Below are 20,320 nucleotides of genomic sequence, written 5' to 3'. Positions count from 1 at the left end.
TTCCACTATCAGAAAAATCTTCAGTAAAAATGTCAAAAAGAACATGGCAGCCTTAAGTTCAATTTAATGTAAAAAATACTGTGTATGTTTTGAAACCAAACCCATCAGTTATACCCATCTATTTCAGTTTGTACAAACATTCTCCTCCACTTATTTCCAAGCTAAATTATATATACATGTACAAATAACCATTTAAAGGTACTACATGGAAAAAAATATACGTTGTAATGAAAACTATGATACTGTAAACCACGAAATTTTCGCTGCAGTTTTATTTTCACTATTTTTACGCCAAGATTTGCAACACGAATATTAAACTGTCACAAATATTTTCTTCGAAGAACATTACAGTACAATTTGATGAATGATCACAAATTTAGAACTGCTCAAAAGCAGACTTATGGCAGAAACCACAAAAAAAATTCTCTATTTACAGTATATGATCAATCCTTTTCATTGATAGAGAAAGGCCAATGCTTGTTAAAACAATTTTAATCATGATTTTTATATTAATACACACGTTTTAAGATTCTAATTTATTTCTAATAGCAAATGACCTTAATTTTTTGTCTAAATGTAAAGATATCTCATTCAAACCCACATCAAACAATCACTTGAACAGCAAATTGGTACCTTACATACATGCTGTATATATATCATTTTATTTTTTCATTTTCATAAAGTTCAAAGTTCAAGACAAACTGAGTTAACTCAATTTAAAATAGTCTACATTTCTTAGCAGTATGTCCTCAGTAGTGTCCTTTTTTAAATCTTTTAACTTACATTCAACAAATTAATGATAAAAAAATTATGTCTGTAGTCATCACTAATCATTACAAAAAAAAAATACAATAATGTACATCTATTAGAGAAATGTTACATAATCATAATTGATTACAAAAAAAATCATTTTTATAATCAACAGAATATTGATTATTGCTATTTAAATAATTGAATTAATATTACTGTGTTGATATGTCTAGCATGTTAAGGTATTTTAATATGAGTCCACCCAAGTGTCATACAGAGATTTGACCATTAACTGTATTCCTTTATATAGGTCAACCTAAGTGTCATGCAGAGATTTGACCATTAACTGTATTCCTTTATATAGGTCAACCCAAGTGTCATACAGAGATTTGACCATTAACTGTATTCCTTTATATAGGTCAACCTAAGTGTCATGCAGAGATTTGACCATTAACTGTATTCCTTTATATAGGTCAACCTAAGTGTCATGCAGAGATTTGACCATTAACTGTATTCCTTTATATAGGTCAACCCAAGTGTCATACAGAGATTTGACCATTAACTGTATTCCTTTATATAGGTCAACCTAAGTGTCATGCAGAGATTTGACCATTAACTGTATTCCTTTATATAGGTCAACCTAAGTGTCATGCAGAGATTTGACCATTAACTGTATTCCTTTAAATAGGTCAACCTATGTGTCATGCGGAATTTTGACAATTAACTGTATTCCTTTAAATAGGTCAACCTAAGAGTCATGCAGAGGTTTGTCCATTAACTATATTTCTAAACTTTTACCATAAATTTAAACCAATGGACAAAAAGCAAAGCAAATCAATATACATGTAAACATAATGATGTCACAAAAATAACGCTAACAAATACACTTGTCTTTAGAAGACATAACACATTTAATATGTACACTACAGGGTTTAGTTTTATAAAATACCCTACACAAAGACTCACTAACATCTTCCATAAATTCAAATTTTGACCAATCAAATCACTGGACAACCTGCAACAGAAGAATTTGAGTAAATTTCAATTTCCAGCAATCTGATTGGTTAATATTTGAGCCTAAATGCAATGTTTGATGAAAGTGAGTAGACTGCTCTAAAAACCTGATAAAATCATACAACAGACACCATACATCTTAATACATTCCAAGACACATACAATCTCTACTTCTCATTATTCTGGGAGTTTGGTTCTAATTGTCAAAAGTTACGATCAAATGAATAATTTATCATACATCATTCTTTTGCATTTTAAAAGGGTTTAAAATAGACATACGTGTGTTTTTTTTTTCAGTAGAATGAGATATACTACAAAAGTACTTTTAATAATTTGTGGATACCAATTTCCTTGGATCAAGGAAGAAACGCATGTTAGTGGATTCTTAATTTGTGGCTTTTAAGTTTTCAGTATGCACATCAATGGGAATCTTCTACTCATTGGGAATCAAATTTCTTGGTTTGGCCTACCTATGGAAACCATGAAAATTGGTACTGCACAACAATAGTACTTTCTCAGTATATTTAATATCCTGCTTCTGGGTGAAAATTTGGAAAAAAATCAATACCTATTAATTTGCAAAAAAAAAAAAAAATAAATAAAATAAAATAAAATGGGTAGAAGTGTATAAAAAATATAATGTACAAGTAAATTATACATTAAACAACATCATGATCATAGTCAAACTTCAAATTACAGCAAATTTAATAGTGAACTTCATGGGATAGAGTTGGTCTTTACTTGATAAAATGACAATCACTGGATGACCTTCCTTTGGTAGTTACCAGGATAATAGTCAAGGAGATTAAAGCTTTTGTCAAACTTATGAAATGACTGTTAATTAAATTAAGGGAAGACTAACATTATTTATAAAAAATAACTGTTTTATTTACTGTAGCACAATGCACATTAATACTCCAATCCCCCCTTTCGAAGGTACCATTACCTTGAAACAAAGAAAAATGGTACAATAATAAAGAGCAGCACCATCAATACAGGATACCTATGTACATGTACATGTGTCAATAATAAAGAGCAGCACCATCAGTACTGGATACCCATGTACATGTGTCATTGATAGAATTAATGATCTGTTTCATTGTTGTTTTAGTTCATTTTGATCTTAAAGTATTAGGGGCAGATTAAGGCCTCATAAAAGTAGGCCAGATGCCTGTCCACAGTCAGGAGATGTTAGTCAGTAGTAAGTTTTTGTTTTGTTGTATTATTTTTTAGTTAAACATGACGAATTGCCATCAATCTATTACCATGGATTTTATCACTCTCACTGTTGAGGCCTTTCGGAGGTTGCATAATATTTATGACCTTATGGTGACCTCTGAAGTTATAAAATGTTTTGGATTCAGGTATACATTACCATCAACCTAAATTAATTTCTCCATTCTTTACAGCAGAGTCACAATATTCCCTGACTCTGTCTCTACTAAAATATAAAAAAAAAAACTGAAGTTAAACTGCTTCATTCCAATACTTTTCATTTTTTTTTCTTAAGTGCTTTTAAACTTTAAATATCATTCAATAAAAATCATTTGATGTATTCTGTCATTTAAACAAAGAAATTAAACCACAAGCATACTTTGAAATCGTGACTCTCCATTGTTTGGGTGGAGATACTGTGACTCCACTCACAAAGTCACCACTGAGAAGAGTGGAGAAATCAAAATAAGCATTGACAGTAGTGTATATTACTGTTTTGGATTCAGGTATACATGGGCACATTTGTTCTACTTCATCATATCCATTATTTTTCCATAGTCTACTTAAAAGTGCTTGTCATTTTATAAACAAAGTCCTATTACTTGAAAATGTAAAGGTAGAAATTCATTAAAATCAGAGCTTTGATCAATGAAAATAAAACACTTAACAGAACTATCAGGGCTACAGCTGAAAGTTTTTTGAGTTACTGTCAGAAGTTTGAATGACTTACAGCAGGACAAATGATATCCCATAATATGTTAAAACAGGTATTAAAATGCCAGGTGGCTTCCTACCATTTTTTTTTTCAGAAAAATATCAAAATCCATCAAATATTTTTGATTTAGCATACAACATATAGATCACTGAATGGATGAATAGACAGCAGATTGGTCTGTCAAAAAATGATGTAAAAATTCAATTTCAAGATGTTAAATCTATTCTTGATAAATTGAAAATTCATAGCTAAAAAGAAATACACATCTAGTATTGACGACAAGAATGACGACATGAGCAATGGTTAAAAGAGCAGACATGATTTTCCTCATTGGCAAAAAAGTATGAGTTTGGAGAACAAATATGAATTAAGAGGGGTAAGGTCTAGATAAACATGTTTTCCACCTGCTCAGACAAAAATCTTTTGATACTGAAATTTCCAAGAAAAAAAGTAGGAATTTCTATATAAGTAGGAGAAAAATCATGTCTGGAAAAAAAGCATCAAAAATGAGAAAGCACATCTAATTTAAAAAAAAAAAATTGAACAATTAAAATACCTTTTTTAGAAAAAAAATGGGAGGAACAAAGTCTCAACATATATCTGAAAACCCACCAATTTTAATTCGCAATACATTTAAGATTTTCTAGAAGAATAAAACTCAACTCACCGGTAAAATGAGCGAAGGTGTTGATAATGCCCAAGAACACATTTCATCCCCCCCCCCACTTTTCATGATCAACTTCACCCAACTCATATTAAGCACAAAAAATATACCCACATATAAACTACATATATTTCCATTCAGTAACATTTTTTTAAAGTTCCAACAGTACACAGCAATATTCCCAAGTATTTTGTGAGGGGTTTAGGTTTCCATTATTGTTTATGGCTTATTGGTATGTGTGTTGTGAGGATAATATTGAAACTAGTTTACCAGATACATCGAATTGCACCAATAAAAATAACCAATAACATACTTGAGACAATTTATATCTCCCTAAATGAAGCCTGAGTCAGCCCAAGGTTAATAATAAGTAAGGTGGCTGATTGTTCTAATGAGAGAGATTATGCCTCAGGAAATAAAATCCAATAAAAATCCACTGTTTTAAGTATCACATTTCAAATATCACAAGATAAACTTCTGTTCACTGTAAATAGTTCCTCCAACTTCTATGTATCACTACATCAATTATACAACCATACAACCTGCTCACTCACACCAAGGCATTCCTACGGCAGTAAAATAGTCCCATCATGATAATTCACATATTATGCAGTTCGTATGTAGACTTTGGTGTCCTCCATTGAGGTCATGCCTGCCAAAGTCTTTTTGATACGCAGAGTTGTTAGTCTGGCAGCAGCATTATGGTACCAGCATTCTTTCATTAGTCTGCCCATAATTCGTAAAGCCTGCAAACATATCGAAAGAAAAACAGAATGTGAGAGGCTTCACAAGCAAAACTTTAGATGTCTTTGATAAAAGAATGATCTCAGTGTCACACCTGGCTTGCTGCTATGCTAGACAATATCAGTTTAGTGACTTGAAATTAAAAACATTAAAGGATGAGTCTTAGAATTGGGTTGACCAAAGTGTTTTTTTTTCTGATTTGATCTGAAATTTGTAACAGTTCTTATTAATAGTCAATAAGCAATTTTAACCATTTTTTATCGAGGTAAAAGTATAAATGAAGTGCTGATTGCATTTTATTATAGAAATCAGTGACTTATTGAATGTTCCCTCAGTAAATCTTTTTTTTTTGATAATTCACACTGCGAAATAAATCCAGTAATTTCACTCTTGGACATTCTCCTGTCAAAATGTCACAACCTGAATATCAATCTGAAATTTAACTTGTGTATGGAACAAGATCTGCACACTCGTTAAATCTAGGTGTTCTGCAGCAGTTGTGGTCATATCTTGGTTATTCATTCTATACAATCAATTACCCTATTATTATTCCACTGATCACCTCAGATGGTGATCACACTGGTGACCTCAGATGGTGATCACACTGGTGACCTCAGATAGTGATCACACTGGTGACCTCAGATGGTGATCACACTGGTGACCTCAGATAGTGATCACACTGGTGACCAGACAGTGATGAAAAATTACACTGCTGAACTCAGACAGTAATCACACTGGTGACCACAGACAGTGATGAAATATTAACTAGGTATTTCATGCAAGGTAAGAAAGTGGGTGGAGCTTAAGTTTTTTTAAAATGATAAAATGACTGTGACTGAATATACTGTCAATGCATATGTTTGTTGTTTGATTTCTTAATTAACTGTCAAAATTCTGTTTATCTATCTAAACCCGCTATGTACATGTTTTCAACCAGCTTCTTGGGCCTTTTTTTTAATGAAAACCAATGCGGGAGGGAGGGATTTCTTTTAACCTTTTATTGCCCCTAAGAAAGTCATTAGGGTGGGTTTGCATTGTTCATTGCAAGAAAAACATGATAAAGGTGGCTATTTAGTATTACAGTCAAACCTTACCTGACTTAAGTGACCTATCAAGGAGAGCAAAATCATGGTCCCAAAAAAGAGGTGTTATTTCTATGCAAGTTAAATTTACATAGGATTGTTATATAGATAGCAGTGTTTTATCCAATGTTCCCAGTGTAATAAATTTAAATAATTCACACTGTGAAATAATTTTGGTAATTTCACACTCAGACCTTCTCCCGACATCACAACTTAAATACCAATCAGCAAATCCAAGATATTAAAATTCATGTTGAAAATATTATTAAATTATGAAAAAATCTATTTCATAAATAGGTTAATCAATTGGTTATTGTCAATATCCAAAACATTATCACTCGTGCAAGAATCCTTGAGGATTTAACTTGTGCATGGAACAATCTGCACACTTGTTAAATATGGACATTCTTTGTCACTCATGATAATACTTTGGCTATTCACTCTTTCCAATTAATTTTTCTATTAATATTCTAGTTCTTTAGACATGTTATTGATGAATATAGGATATTGTTTAGAAAGGACTGCAATAGTATTGATATGATAATAACCTCTATTGGCTGCCATCTGTTAGGGATAGCAGGTCTGTATTTCTCCTCACATATGATCTTTCTCATCTCCTCTACTGAAGGATCAGATGGTACCATATCATAGTATGGTAACTGATATTCCTCGACAATGCCTGCAAGAAAATCAATAACTAGAAAGTAACTACAACATATGTTCTACAAGGCCATTCAAAGTTGATTTCCTGGTTCCTGGGCCTATTTTATTACCAATATGTGTCATTCTAAAGGAGTATATGAGTAAAATTCCATTTGAAATTAAAAATCACCCATTAAGTTGAATCAAAGCAGCCGACATGGCTCAGAAAAATAAATATGACCCATTAAAAATAATTTAAACCATTTCCACAATACCCACAACATAGAATATTGTCTAGCAATTTCCCACAATATTCACCTTCACTAGAACACCCAGAAGGAGAACTAGAAGGAATTTCCAACAACACTCACCCCCAATAGAACATTATCTTGCAATTTTTCACAATACTCATCTCAACTAGAACATCCCCAGACGAGTTCCCACAATATTCAACTAAAATATAACATGGTCTAACAATTTTCCTTCTTACTCACTTCTAACAGAACATTGTCTAACAAATTTTTCACAATACTCACCTCCAATAAAACATCATTTCGCAATTTCCCAAAACCCACCACCAACAGAACATCGTCTCGAAATTTCCCAAAACCCACCACCAATAGAACATCATCTCGAAATTTCCCAAAACCCACTACCAATAGAACATCGTCTCGCAATTTCCCAAAACTCACCACCAATAGAACATCGTCTCGCAATTTCCCAAAACTCACCACCAATAGAACATCGTCTCGCATATTTCCACAATACTGACATCAAATAGAACATTTCTAGCAATTTCCCAAAATACTCACCTTTATAGAACATGGTCTCGCAATTTCCCAAAATACTTACCTCCAATAGAACATCGTCTTGCAATTTCCCATAATACAAGACCAAATGAATAAACATCTGCTCTCTTGAAAGACTCAAAGTGATTTTTGTTGATAGAGGCATCAAGAACTTCAGGTGCCATATATCTCTTTGTCCCGACTCTGTCATTAGGAGCTATGTCTACAGAATCTGTAGCAATGTCATGTCTGACGGCCAGTCCTACAAATTACAAAAATGTGAAATAGAACATTACGACTAAAGCAGGTAACATGAAGTTGCAAACATATATGTAGCTGATATCGTACAGTAACAAAGTTGCTTGCATTGTATGCCCCATATATTAAAAGCTACACACCAAACTCAAAATAAATCTGTCCAGTGAGAAAAAAGAATTTCTGATGAAAATTTTGAAGGACGAGTGGACAAGGTGACTCTTGTATAACACCCACTCCTCAAATGAAGGTATTTATGCAATATATCTAGGAAAAATATATGTTAATTGTACTGAAGCTTAATAATATGATTACAAATTCAATCCATTTAATGAGATAATAATTTTAATACACAGTAACATAGTCAAGTTGGGTAAAGAATCATGAATATTTTCTTGAGTGAGACTGAAATTTTCAGAACATCATTTTTTCAGTGATTTGAACAATATTTTAAGAAAGCTCATCAAAATTGCCAAGAATTGATGAATTTAAAATTCATAGGCGTAGGGTCAAAAAGGGCATTTCCAGCTTCAAATATGAAAGTTGCCTGAATATTTCAAATTTGCATGGTTGAAAGGTATATATATATTAAAGAAGAGAAAGTTTTTTTTTTAAAAATATGTTGATGCTTGGAGCTAATTTACATAAAAATAATGTTAATCAAATGTTATCAGATGATCAAATTTGTATGGTTGAAAAGTGTATGTGTATTAAAGAAGAGAGAGAAAAAAAACATATGTTGAGGTTAGGAGCTAATCTACCCCAAGATAATATTAATTAAATGTTTTAGATGTCTATCATTAACTTCAACTTATGTTCATGAGTTTTCTGCTGCAAGTTTACATGAATCATCAAGTATAAATCTTTACATTGTAATAGACATACTGAAGATTTCAGACGAGGAAATTTCACAATTCTACATACATTTATCATTAGTTTCCTCCATATAAAAATAATTTAGTCTAAGGGATACTTAATGTATATTTTTCAGTCAAGAGCCATATAACCAGACCTAATTTTAGGCCAACAAACCAATTAGCAAAATCTGAAGTAAATGTTGAGTGAAATAAAAATCCTAATGATAAAATCCTGATTAGAAAAAGAAAAAATAATCAGGTCTGTATATCTCACCTAGATCAGCTATACAGCAAGTCAGGTTGTTTTTCACCAGGATATTTTTACTCTTTAAGTCTCGGTGGGCAATAGCAGGCTTTCCAGCGTGCACTGAAACAAAATACACAGTACTCTTCTTTAATGGTTTGACATTTTAAAAACTTATATCAGTTTAACAGAGAAATTTTTTTTTCTTAATTGGTATTTAATTGGTTAGTTATTCTACAATAAGATTTTATAATAACAGAGAATTTTTTTTTCTTAATTGGTATTTAATTGGTTAGTTATTCTACAATAAGATTTCATAATAACAGAGAAAATTTTGTTCTTAATTGATATTAATTGGTTAGTTATTCTACAATAAGATTTCATAATAACAGAAAAATTTTTTCTTAATTGGTATTTAATTGGTTAGTTATTCTACAATAAGATTTTATAATGTACATTGTGGTGACCTCTAACCTTCTGTTCCTATAATTTCCATATGCAGATGACATAGTCCACAAGCAGCAGACAAAGCCAATTGGATCATTTGGGATTCGTTGATCTGAGTCCTGTTTAGATAATCAAACAGGGAACCATTCTCATGGTAGTCAGTAATCAGCCATAACTGTGTCCAAGTTCCATTGTCTATAAAAAAAAATGTGAACAATTAATGGTTTTAAGATCTAAATTTTTTTTATAACCTTTACTTTGGTTAACCTTGAATAATTCCACAGGTTTCTAAAGACTGACACACTGAAATATGTTCTATTTATGTATAACCAAAAAACTTCACTGAAAAGTTGTCAAGTTTGTTTAATGTGTTCCAGCATGGATATTTAAATATTAAAGCATAAGATTCTGTTGTTTTCTTTTATACCATGTACATCCAAGCAGACATACAGACGATAAATAAAAGCAGAAGAGGCTTAAACAGAGAGCATAATCATGATATATTGACAGCCCAAGGAACAGTGATATTGCCCGAAAGATTGTTAATACCCTGAGCTGCAGACAAGGGCATTATCACTTCCCAGGGGCAATTTGTAAGCACATTTATGAATACCACATGACCATGTTTTAACCAATAAGAACAACTAGTTCCTCTCTCTATTTAAAATCTTATCTTCACACAACAAACCTTTATTGTCTGCTGCTATAAAACCAAGGATATTCTCATGACGTAACATGACAGTCTGGTATAGCTCCGCTTCCCTGAACCATGACCTCTCTTCACGAGAGGAAAATATTTTCACAGCAACATTTTCTGCTCGCCATTTTCCTCTCCAGACTTCACCATAACGTCCTTTTCCAATGATTTCACATAACTGTATCTGTCTAGCTATAGTTCTCTGAACCAGTAGGGGCAAACCTATGAAAAAAAACTTTAAACTTAATCTTAGGACTTGGTTTGAATATTGGGAGCCATATTTAGGGTGGTTTAAGCCTGTAAGGACACTTTTTAAACTAATGCTGGAAATTGAGGTTTTAATTTTGTACTTAAATTTAAATTTGTAGATAAATTAGTAAATTTTTTGTATATATTATTTTAAACTTAATGGTTGAATCATAAACCAGTAAAATCAATAATGATGCAATTACTCCCCCCCGCCCAAAAAAAAAAAAAAAAAAAAAAAAAATTCAGCTCATGCTTTTAAGCCTTATCTATATAACATTTTAATCCTACAGACAATCTGAAATAACCCTCCAAGTAAGTTCAACTACACTGTATATGCATAAAGGCTTAAATCATGTATAAAGTGCTCTTTTTGTTGTGCCTTACAACGTTAGTAAGTATCCTCCAAATAAAACTGTACTTAAATTAGTTAACAATTAATTATTTTTGTAGTTTTGTCAAATACATTCCTTAGTTATTAGTTTAGGCAGTTCTTGTAAGGATTAGATGTTACATTGTGGGAGGAATGAGTTATGTGTGTTCTTTTTCACTCATTTAAAACAGTGAGACCAAGAATATTGGTGTATCACACTTATATCAACTATAAAATATCTCGGGTGATCCTAGAATGTATCACTCTATAATAATGTTAACAGTAAGCATTAATTCCTTATTTGAATTTTTCTATTTTTTATTTTTCACATCATTTAATTTCCATACCTGACCCAGAACCAGAATAGTCCCACATCATCTCACGTAGCGACTCTGTCCCTGGCTGTGTGAAGGGTACGGCATCACTGACCTCTGGTGGTGCCATATATCCTTGTGGTCGCCTGTGCTGATACTGGTAGTAGGCAAAGAACCCAATCATAAAGAGAAGGGAGACCAGAACAACTGGACCGGATATAAGTACAACTAATTCAGCAGTGCCAAACTCCAGTTTGTCATAATCGTCATCTGAAAAATCAATTAACATTATTAAAAATATCAGATAAAAAAAAAAAACAAAAACAACAATAAATCATGTAAATTTTTCAGCTAAAATTCTGAAGTATGTGGTGAAAAGAGGAATATATCTGACTGTTAACTTCCAAATAAACAGAATAACCTAAGTCTAAGTGAAAAACATTGCAACTATTATCTGTTTAAACATTTTGATGTATCAAGTTAACTTAATGGAATATGACATTACAAGAAGTATATTGTCACATAAATTTTGTGATTTTTATAATTATTTGAAGTTCATGTGAATATCACATGAATTTCATGTGAACTATTTTTGTCTGGCACCATTTTATTCAATAAAAAAATCTTTCCCATGTATTGCACAAGCACATTTACAGGTACAATTGTACACTGAAATCTGGTATCAATTCCAATCAGTCCCAGAAAATTTAAATGTTTATCTGGACTTTGTCTTTTTATGTGGATGAGATTGTTCTATAAAACATGACATAGTTTAAATTCCTTTACAATAAATAATGAGGGGTCAGAAGCAGGAGGGTTGCAATGGATGGACAGGCAATCAGGCTAATATAACACGGGCTAATCGGTCTACAAAAGATCGGTTTCAGTTTAAATCTATACCCATTTATATATGTTATTAAAACATTCTTGAGAAATTTTTAAAATATCAAATTAAGATTTTCACAGAATAGAATTTTTCCCCAGCTTAAAGAAGAGTTGAAAGAATGGAGAAAATTTCCAAATTGAGATTTGTTTTTTTTTTTATTAAAGGCAAACTAAGTGGTAGGTTATCAAAATGTTTATGAAACTATCTATCAAAATTAAGTCAAAATCCTTTGTAGATTAGAGTAGCTTGTGTACATGAAACAAATGAAAAATTTTGCAGTGTTAACTAAAGGTCTTGTTCAGACAAAAAGTATTGTGAAGTTTCTTTGCAAAAACATGGGATAAATTATTAGTTGCGATATACACAACTTGTGTTTTGCATCTTTTTATTGTAAATGCAGGGAGATTTTTCTTCATATCACAAAAACAATAAATAAACTCTCACAATAATTTCTGTTTTTTTCAATACTCAAAATGGTTAAGTTCTTACCATAACCCAATAATGCTATCAGGATACAATTTTCATGCTAACAGAAAAAATAAATATAGAAAGCAATGATCACTAAATACTGTAAACTGTCAAATTTTCATGACAGTATTAGTTTTGCTACTTTCTCACAGTAAAACCTATAAGGCCAAAAGAAATAATATGTCTGTTTCCTGCTACCCAACTTCGCCTTGTTTTTTTATGTCTACCCTAAACATTTTATGACCATTTTGGCTCAAGCACTGTTAAAGTATCGATTATTTCCCGATTAACTCAATGTAAAATGCTTTTGAAAAATAAAATAATTTCCCTAATTTTGTATGTCCTAATAGCAGGAAACAAGGCTTTATTTTGGCCTAATGCAAAAAATAGACTGTTGTTAATATTTTCTTTGAAGAACATTATAATATTATTTGGGAAACTGCAAATTTAACACTGCACAAAAGTAGATTTCTGAAATCCTGAGAAAAAGGCAGCAAAAAATTTCACAGTATACAGTATAAAATATGTTAGTTATGGAAATCAATAACACAACAAACAGGCATTTGTTAATAAAAGACCATCAACAGCAAAGACAAATCATGCTTAGTTTAAATATAGATAATCAGGGGTCAAAATTACTGTCAACATAAAGTGCAAAAATATAAGCTAGGATTCCACTGGCCTATATACTCCAGGAACATAAAAGTACCGTTAACTGAAAGTGAATTTGAAAGAAGACATATAGAGGCCAAAAATTCCTGACTTGGGAAAGGCGTAAAAAATGCAGCAAATGTATGCAGTTGGCTAGCTATTGTGTTTTTTCCCAATGTAATGCTCTTAAACTAAAAGACAAATTCATACTGCCATCTAAAAAATACCGTTACAGTACTTTAATATGTAGGTCCATGGTTTTAGAGGTGGGTTTCATTAGATCATCAGAAACACCTAGTCCTTGTTACGATACAAATGTGGGCTTGCTGTGATATGTTTTCATCTTATAAATAGACTGTCAGAAAGTAATTTTAACCCCTGGAAGAAAGTTAAAAAAAACCTGTCTAAACTAAATCAATTTGGGAATAAAGATGAAGTTTGGTTTTTGGTTTCCAAATGTTCAAAATTCACGGAAACTTACAACATACTTATCAAGATTCAATTTAGACAGATTACACTACAGTTAAACATGCAGTTAGAATCCAAGTAAATGTATACACTATCTAAACACACAATAACAAAAACAAGTACATAAACCCAGAAGCAACCATTGGAGACAAACCTGGTGATTCTGTTGTTGTAGGTGGTGCCAGCGTTGGAAGCAAAGCACGATTACAAAAATCATAATTATTACAGCATATTCTATAATTGTTTGTATTTTGTTTCTTAGCAGTCTGACAAGCTAAATGATTGCCTTCTTCTAAGTATCCCTGATAGTTGTTCAGACATCTAAAACAAAGCAATATACTATCATGAAGACATATATAAAATAAATATGTATGGCCAACTAAAAAATAATTTCTTGGTTCTGAGACAAGCCTCTCGTGTGTCTTGCAATTAAGTACCATTCTGTGTAAGAATCAGGCAATGGGTGGCACATCATATTCCTAAATTTGGTCTTTTTTGACTCAAATATACTCAGTACATCTAGAAAACAATTGAAAAGCTATTTAAATTTATCCTGAAGCATCTGTGATATAGATATTTTTTTACTGATTATATAAAGAAGAAGTGCAGGAAAGTTTTACTGCCATTGTTCCCTAGTGCATTTCAGCTAAATTTGACCTGTCAATATCTTAAAAAGGCAAGTTTTACAAACACTTTGATGGTTATTTCTAAAGGTTATCGGATATAAATACTTGGTTAATGCAATAAAATCTCAGTGTTATTTCCCTTCATGTGCCACAACTTATACACATTTTGCATGATTCTTAGACAGAGAAGTACTTAATCATTATCAAAAAGAAATGCCTCCTTCCCTGATTGGCCAGAGAACCAAGAAAGTCAATCTGAATGGCCCAATACAAAGTTAATTACCTAGTAACTATGATGTTTTTAAGTACAAGTCCATATAAAATTCAGACATTGCCAATTCATGGTGAAGAAAAACCCACCAAACAAACAGGCTTTTTTTCAATCTACATATGCTATATTTCCACATAACGATAACCTTTTCTGTATTCAGATCTGCACTTTTTAGAAAATCATACATTCATCTCCAAATAAAATCAACCAAATGTAGCCAAATCAAGAACCATAACTCTTGCAAAGTGCCAATTTCATACACAATATATATAATTTTTTTTCTCAAAAGTACAACAACCCAATGAAAAATTAAGACTGGTTATGTGATCTATCACGGTTTCTGAACAAGAAATAAAACTGAATTCGGTGGGCTTCTGACATGAATTAATCTCCTCCTGTCTGATTTTTAGAAAGACTGCTACTTAAAATGATTTAAGGACACCTGAAAAATAGAAAACAATGTCTACATTTTATAATCAAATGATCAGCTGCAAGTGAGTGGACTGTGGTGAATGGGTTTTCAATGTAATGGATGTGCCAAGTGTCTGAAAGTGTTGACAATTTACTCTCCTACAATGTGTATCAGAACATTTATTTTGAATGTAAATTAAATTGAATGTCTAAAGGAGATTGCGTAGTGTGATGGTAACTGTGTGTGGGTTTGACCTCTTCCTAAACCACCTGTAGATTTGATTTTGATAATGGTCAAATAAATGAATTTATACCCTAGGCCTTTTATTATATAAAGTACTCTACATCAATGTCATCAACTGAAGTAAGGTTCACCAAAAATTTAGATTTACTGACATACTGATTTACTGTATTCAATCTTTGGATGGTTTAATTTATCATAAGGTACAATGTCTGTTTCCAGTCTGGGCAATTAATTTCACCCAAAAATGCAACAGTCTTAATTTTGTAAATGACTAAAACTACCAAGTCCCCCATCTAGTTTTAAAAATGTGAAAAAAGCAAGACCCTGATTACCAGTACCAGTATATTGATTTCAGATTGCATCAATGGTCATCAAAAAGTTGTGCTTAAAAACTGCAGCAGCAAAGATAGGGGTCATGATTTAGGACATATTTATACCTGTACTATTAACAACATTATCACTAATAGGAGGACCTAGTGTTGGCAACATCCCTTTATTACAATAATCTCTATCAGAACAGCACCTAATGTTACTCTGCATTGTTTTTTTGGTTGGGTTACATATACTGGGTGAATTTGGTGGACGAAAAAAATTATCCTCATAGTTGCATCTGAAATTGAAATCAATAATGACAAAAGCTATAACTACATATAAAAGAATAATTAGTGAATGCTTGTACCATATCTGTGTCCTGACTTGACAAAAAACTCATGCTGAACTACATGTATCTGGCAAAAATTGCTTGATATTCTAATACATGTACATGTAGCATTTGATCATAGATTCACCCAAAATGTATAGAGTGCCCTTATGATTTGGGCTTGGCATACTAAATACGCTGTAATCCAGCATTATACCATTCTATTTTAGTTTTCTATCCTGATTTCTTTTATGATTCCACAAAAACGAAAACAGCCCAAACTGGCACCCCATAAACAAAACAACATTAACCTTTTCTAATACAAACCTGTAACGATGTTCAACGCCATTTGGAGATTCTACCGCCACAGTCAAACAGTATGAGTCGGCTTCACACGTTTTGTTTTCACAAATATCACAGTAACATTTTAAACCTAGAAAACAAATGTACAGGTTTTTATCCATCTGAAAAAAAATTATACTTCCAAAGCCCTAAACAAAGTATTAACTAGATTGGACTTAACTGTATTAGAATAATGTTGTGTTTTACAGTTGTTCTTTGGTGTCCTTTTTGGGTTTACCAGTATTGTATTGTGTACATGAAGCTAATCTAGAGGAAGAACTAAGCAATAACTTCTCCTTGTTTGTGTTCACTTCTCCCATTTGTAGATTGTCATCAGGGGCTAATCTAGAAGGAGAAATAAGCAATAACTTCTCCTTGTTTGTGTTCACTTCTCCCATTTGTTTTTGACAGGGAGAAGTTTTTGTAATAGATTACATAGACAAAAATGTCAATATTGTTATTTTACAAACATAATTAACTAAAATTTCTTCTTGTCACTGATGTCTAGATTAGGCTCTGGTCATTGTGCTCTGGTGTTGTTAGAAGCATTAGGACATTTCAGATTACCTAGAGTTTACCTTGAGTTTCAGATCACTTTTATAAAAACAGTGTGCAAGTGCTTTCATTCTGGTAAACCGAAGTGTACATATAAATAGTATTTTCTAGTAGACAATAAAAATGTTTATATTTTTTGTACTGGTACTTTGTTTACATGACTTTGAAGGTAAAATTGTAACTTTTTCAAATGTAGTACTAAAAAAGGCATTGTAAAGTCATAATTGGTTGATTTTTACTCAAATTAACAACAAATTAAATATGTTTGTATGGAAGAAAATGCATATGAGAAGAATCTGCAATACCTCAAAAATAGGAAAATAGAAAAGTGTCATGAAAATGAAATAAAGGGAGGTTTAGAACTAAAAAGGACATTTTTGTTGTCAAAACATACATGTAATGATGGCATTAATTGATAATTTGTATACAAACAAATAGATACAGCCATAAAGTGGTAAAATACTTTTGATATATTGAAACAAAAAATTAATCTTGATACATGACAAAAACCATAGTTGACAATAGCAAAATTGTGACAGATCATGGTAAAATACATAGTACATGTAATTCCATATAATCTACCAATTTATTCTCAATCAGAAGTCTGCATTTTCCTGATTGTCAGTTATCCTTATTGTAAATTGGCATAGAATTTTTTTATTATGAAGATTTTTAATATGATGTTGCAACGTATTAAAAAAAAAATCCAGGTAAACTAGCAGATATAAAACACTATGGAATACAGTCATTAATTCAACACTAGTTGATTCATTCTGTCGCTTAACAATTTATTTCCCTACAATGATCACTGATCTCAGTTCTACATCAATAACAAACATCTCCTCTATCCCCAAATAAAACCATGTTCCATTTTTTGCAATAACCTTCAAAACACCGTCATAAGAATCTTGATATAATTGCAGGATATTCTACACAAGGCCTAAAATAAAAATATGTTTGCTTGCCGTTCACCGACTGCCCTGATTTGAAGGCCTGACAGATTTTTTTATTGCCAAATCTCCTAAACTATTTTTCCGCAGACAGAGATCAGTGTCACAAAAACGCTTGCAAAATCTGGTAATTTAACCATTTTTTAAAGCACAACCTTGACTTACTTTATCAATGTGATTTTTAAGCGGATGCTTGGCTCAAAGAGGCTAAGTCCTTACGTTCTGTTCCTCCATCAAAACAAAATACAGGAACACTTCAAATAAGGATAATATAACAACCAATCATCAACGATACGAAACCAACTTATTACCTCCCATATGTCACATCACTTACACATTTAATTCTGCATTTCTTCCTTTCCAAAAATTTCAATACAATCAAATTTTTTGCCTTACCTACCAACCCTGGCTTTAAACCAATGGGTATGGGAACAGCAAACAAACACATTTTAATACCTGGCCCAACCCAAGAATCATTATCACTAGGGAATTTGGTTGTTGAAATTAAATCATTAGGGATTTTTATCTCCAGGATGACAAAACAATGGAATCAAGTCACTGTTACAATAGGGTGTAAAATTGTATTAACATGTACTTTTATGTACATGTTACCCAGGACCTAACCTAGACATTGGTGACAAGTTTAAGTAAATTCTGTTTGAAATATGACAATATTGACATTTTGACTACGGATTCTAATATAAAAAAAACCGTCTCCCTGTCAAAGACAAATGGGAGAAGTAAGCACAAACAAGGAGAAGTTTTTGCTCATTTCTCCCTCTAGATTATGTCCCTGATGACAATCTACAAATGCATACATGTACATATTGGTTTAACCTATTTCCAGTAAAATTACAAATTCAGAATTTTTTCTGGAACAAAGAACAAGTGCCTGTGCATGTGGATCATACATCATCATCAAGGTCAGGCCATGGGGTGTACAAATATACAAAAATCAGCTCAACAGTCAATATATGGTTATAGGTATAATACTCCTTTTATAAGTTCACAATTGTGATTTACTGTACACCTATAAAGCACTGTATGCATTCAAAATTAAATTAAAATTTAACATTGATCTTCAACCTACAATAAAAAAACAGAACTGATAAATGGTTTGTTATGAAGGATGCATTTCTCACCAAGGTCAGATGATAATGAAATGACTGAGAATTTCATCCTTGCACCAGATCCTGGTTAAACAAAAACAATAATGGTGCTGCAGTGTTCTCCCCATCCTCCCAAGTCAGGGTTTTGAGTCCACCCTTGCTCCCTCAAACCCCTGACATCACTCATTCATACTTAGCAGGTATCATCCAGCCAATTCCGATTGGTTGCTTCTCCGGGTGTGAAGCGCCAATGAAAATCGATTTAACATAAAATGTCTGTGGAAAGGTAAACAATAATACGAGGTAATGGACGATCCGATACAGTAACTGAAAGTTGTATGATGTCACAAATGATGCAATATGAGCAAAAATGATAACTTTTGATTCTGTTTAGTCTCTACTGAAAAAAAAATGACATTATGTGTAGCCATTTTGTAAGTAATATTGAAGAGTTTCTATTATGAGTGATTTGATTGGATTTTGGATCCGGGTTAAATTTAAGTAACTAACTAGATGGCGCTGGACGATACCCGCTAAATATGAATGAGTGATGTCAGGGGTTTGAGGGAATGAGGGTGGACTTGAAGCCCTGACTCAGGAGGATGTGTTCTCCCCATAACATTTAAATACCACAGCTCTTATGGCCATCCTCCAAAATTTACAAATATATTTTTTGTAGAAAATGAATAGAAGAATAGCCAGGTTACATGTACAGAAATATGTCCACCAATTATTGCTTTGAATTTTTATTGGAGGCTTAACATTTTGATCACAAGACTGTCAAGAGTGTGGTTTATCCACTATCATATATATATATTTACATGTAGTTAGATCCAAGCCTCACTCCAATTTAGGAAATCTACATGCACTTCATTACTTTGGTCTTGGAATTTGCATTATCCATAGGATTCTACACTAACACTAGCCTGGAAATGGGGTGTTAAACAACGCTTCATTGACAACTGCTGCCCAGAGCTGAGGTCGTGAGGACTTATATTACAAACAACCCCTAAAAAACTCGCGAGGAAGTAAAGGACGAGTGTTCTTCTAACCCATGCCATTTAAAAAAACTCGTTACATTCTTAAAAACACTTATGATATGGTAATGGTACAGAAATATTAAGAAGTTCAAAAAATCAACTCTCCCTGGTTCTCCCGATCTCCAAAATAATTATCAGCTATTCCAGTGAACAGGTAGATCTTTAACTCATAAGTCGAAAACACATGATTTTAACCCTACTTACCTTCGGAATAATTAGTTAAAATGATAAGAATAGTGATGAAAAACGCAAAAGATAAAAATCTTTGCATTCTAAATATTTTGTTATTGACCAAGCAGCATACTGTCTGAAATAGCGGAAATTATTACGCGAAATAGTTCGTAAAACATTTTAAAAGTTGTTTTTCTTTTAAAAAATTATAATCATTTTCATCAAGTTTTCATTTTAATAAATGAATGTTTTACAAAACAAAGTTGAAACCGTAAAAAATAAAATATTTAAATTAAACTAATTACGGGTCTAGACAAAATAGAGTCGCGTAGTAATATTTTCCAATAAAAAAATATTATTCAGAAAGGTCATGAATCTCACTGTGTTATCCCCCTTCGACCACATGTATCGGCATTTTTGTCAATATTTATTAGCCTTGCT

The 20,320-nt window shown here is 32.1% G+C and overlaps 1 protein-coding gene across 2 annotated transcripts; it reads right to left on the bottom strand.

The window, feature by feature from the left end:
* Nucleotides 1-3,898: 3,898 nt before the first annotated feature.
* LOC148599294 (TGF-beta receptor type-1-like) lies at nt 3,899-20,043 on the bottom strand. 2 transcript variants are annotated; one of them, XM_088557348.1, is made up of 10 exons: nt 19,913-20,043; nt 16,040-16,145; nt 15,510-15,682; nt 11,081-11,317; nt 10,106-10,336; nt 9,445-9,612; nt 9,001-9,093; nt 7,679-7,876; nt 6,733-6,863; nt 3,899-5,104 (listed from the first exon to the last, which is right to left on the bottom strand). In XM_088557348.1, exons 1-10 carry the CDS (start codon nt 19,977-19,979, stop codon nt 4,964-4,966), a joined length of 1,545 nt encoding a protein of 514 aa, XP_088413474.1. In that variant the 5' UTR covers nt 19,980-20,043; the 3' UTR covers nt 3,899-4,963. The 2 variants fall into 2 exon arrangements, with proteins under 2 accessions (XP_088413474.1, XP_088413475.1); XM_088557349.1 differs by lacking the exon at nt 15,510-15,682 and adding an exon at nt 13,675-13,841.
* Nucleotides 20,044-20,320: the final 277 nt, after the last annotated feature.

The sequence above is a fragment of the Perna viridis genome, chromosome 13, assembly GCF_037379345.1.
Source record: "Perna viridis isolate PV_CMFRI_1.1 ecotype Kerala chromosome 13, ASM3737934v1, whole genome shotgun sequence".
In the NCBI taxonomy this organism is placed as follows: Eukaryota; Metazoa; Mollusca; class Bivalvia; order Mytilida; family Mytilidae; genus Perna; species Perna viridis.
This window is presented reverse-complemented; position numbering and strand designations above follow the sequence as displayed.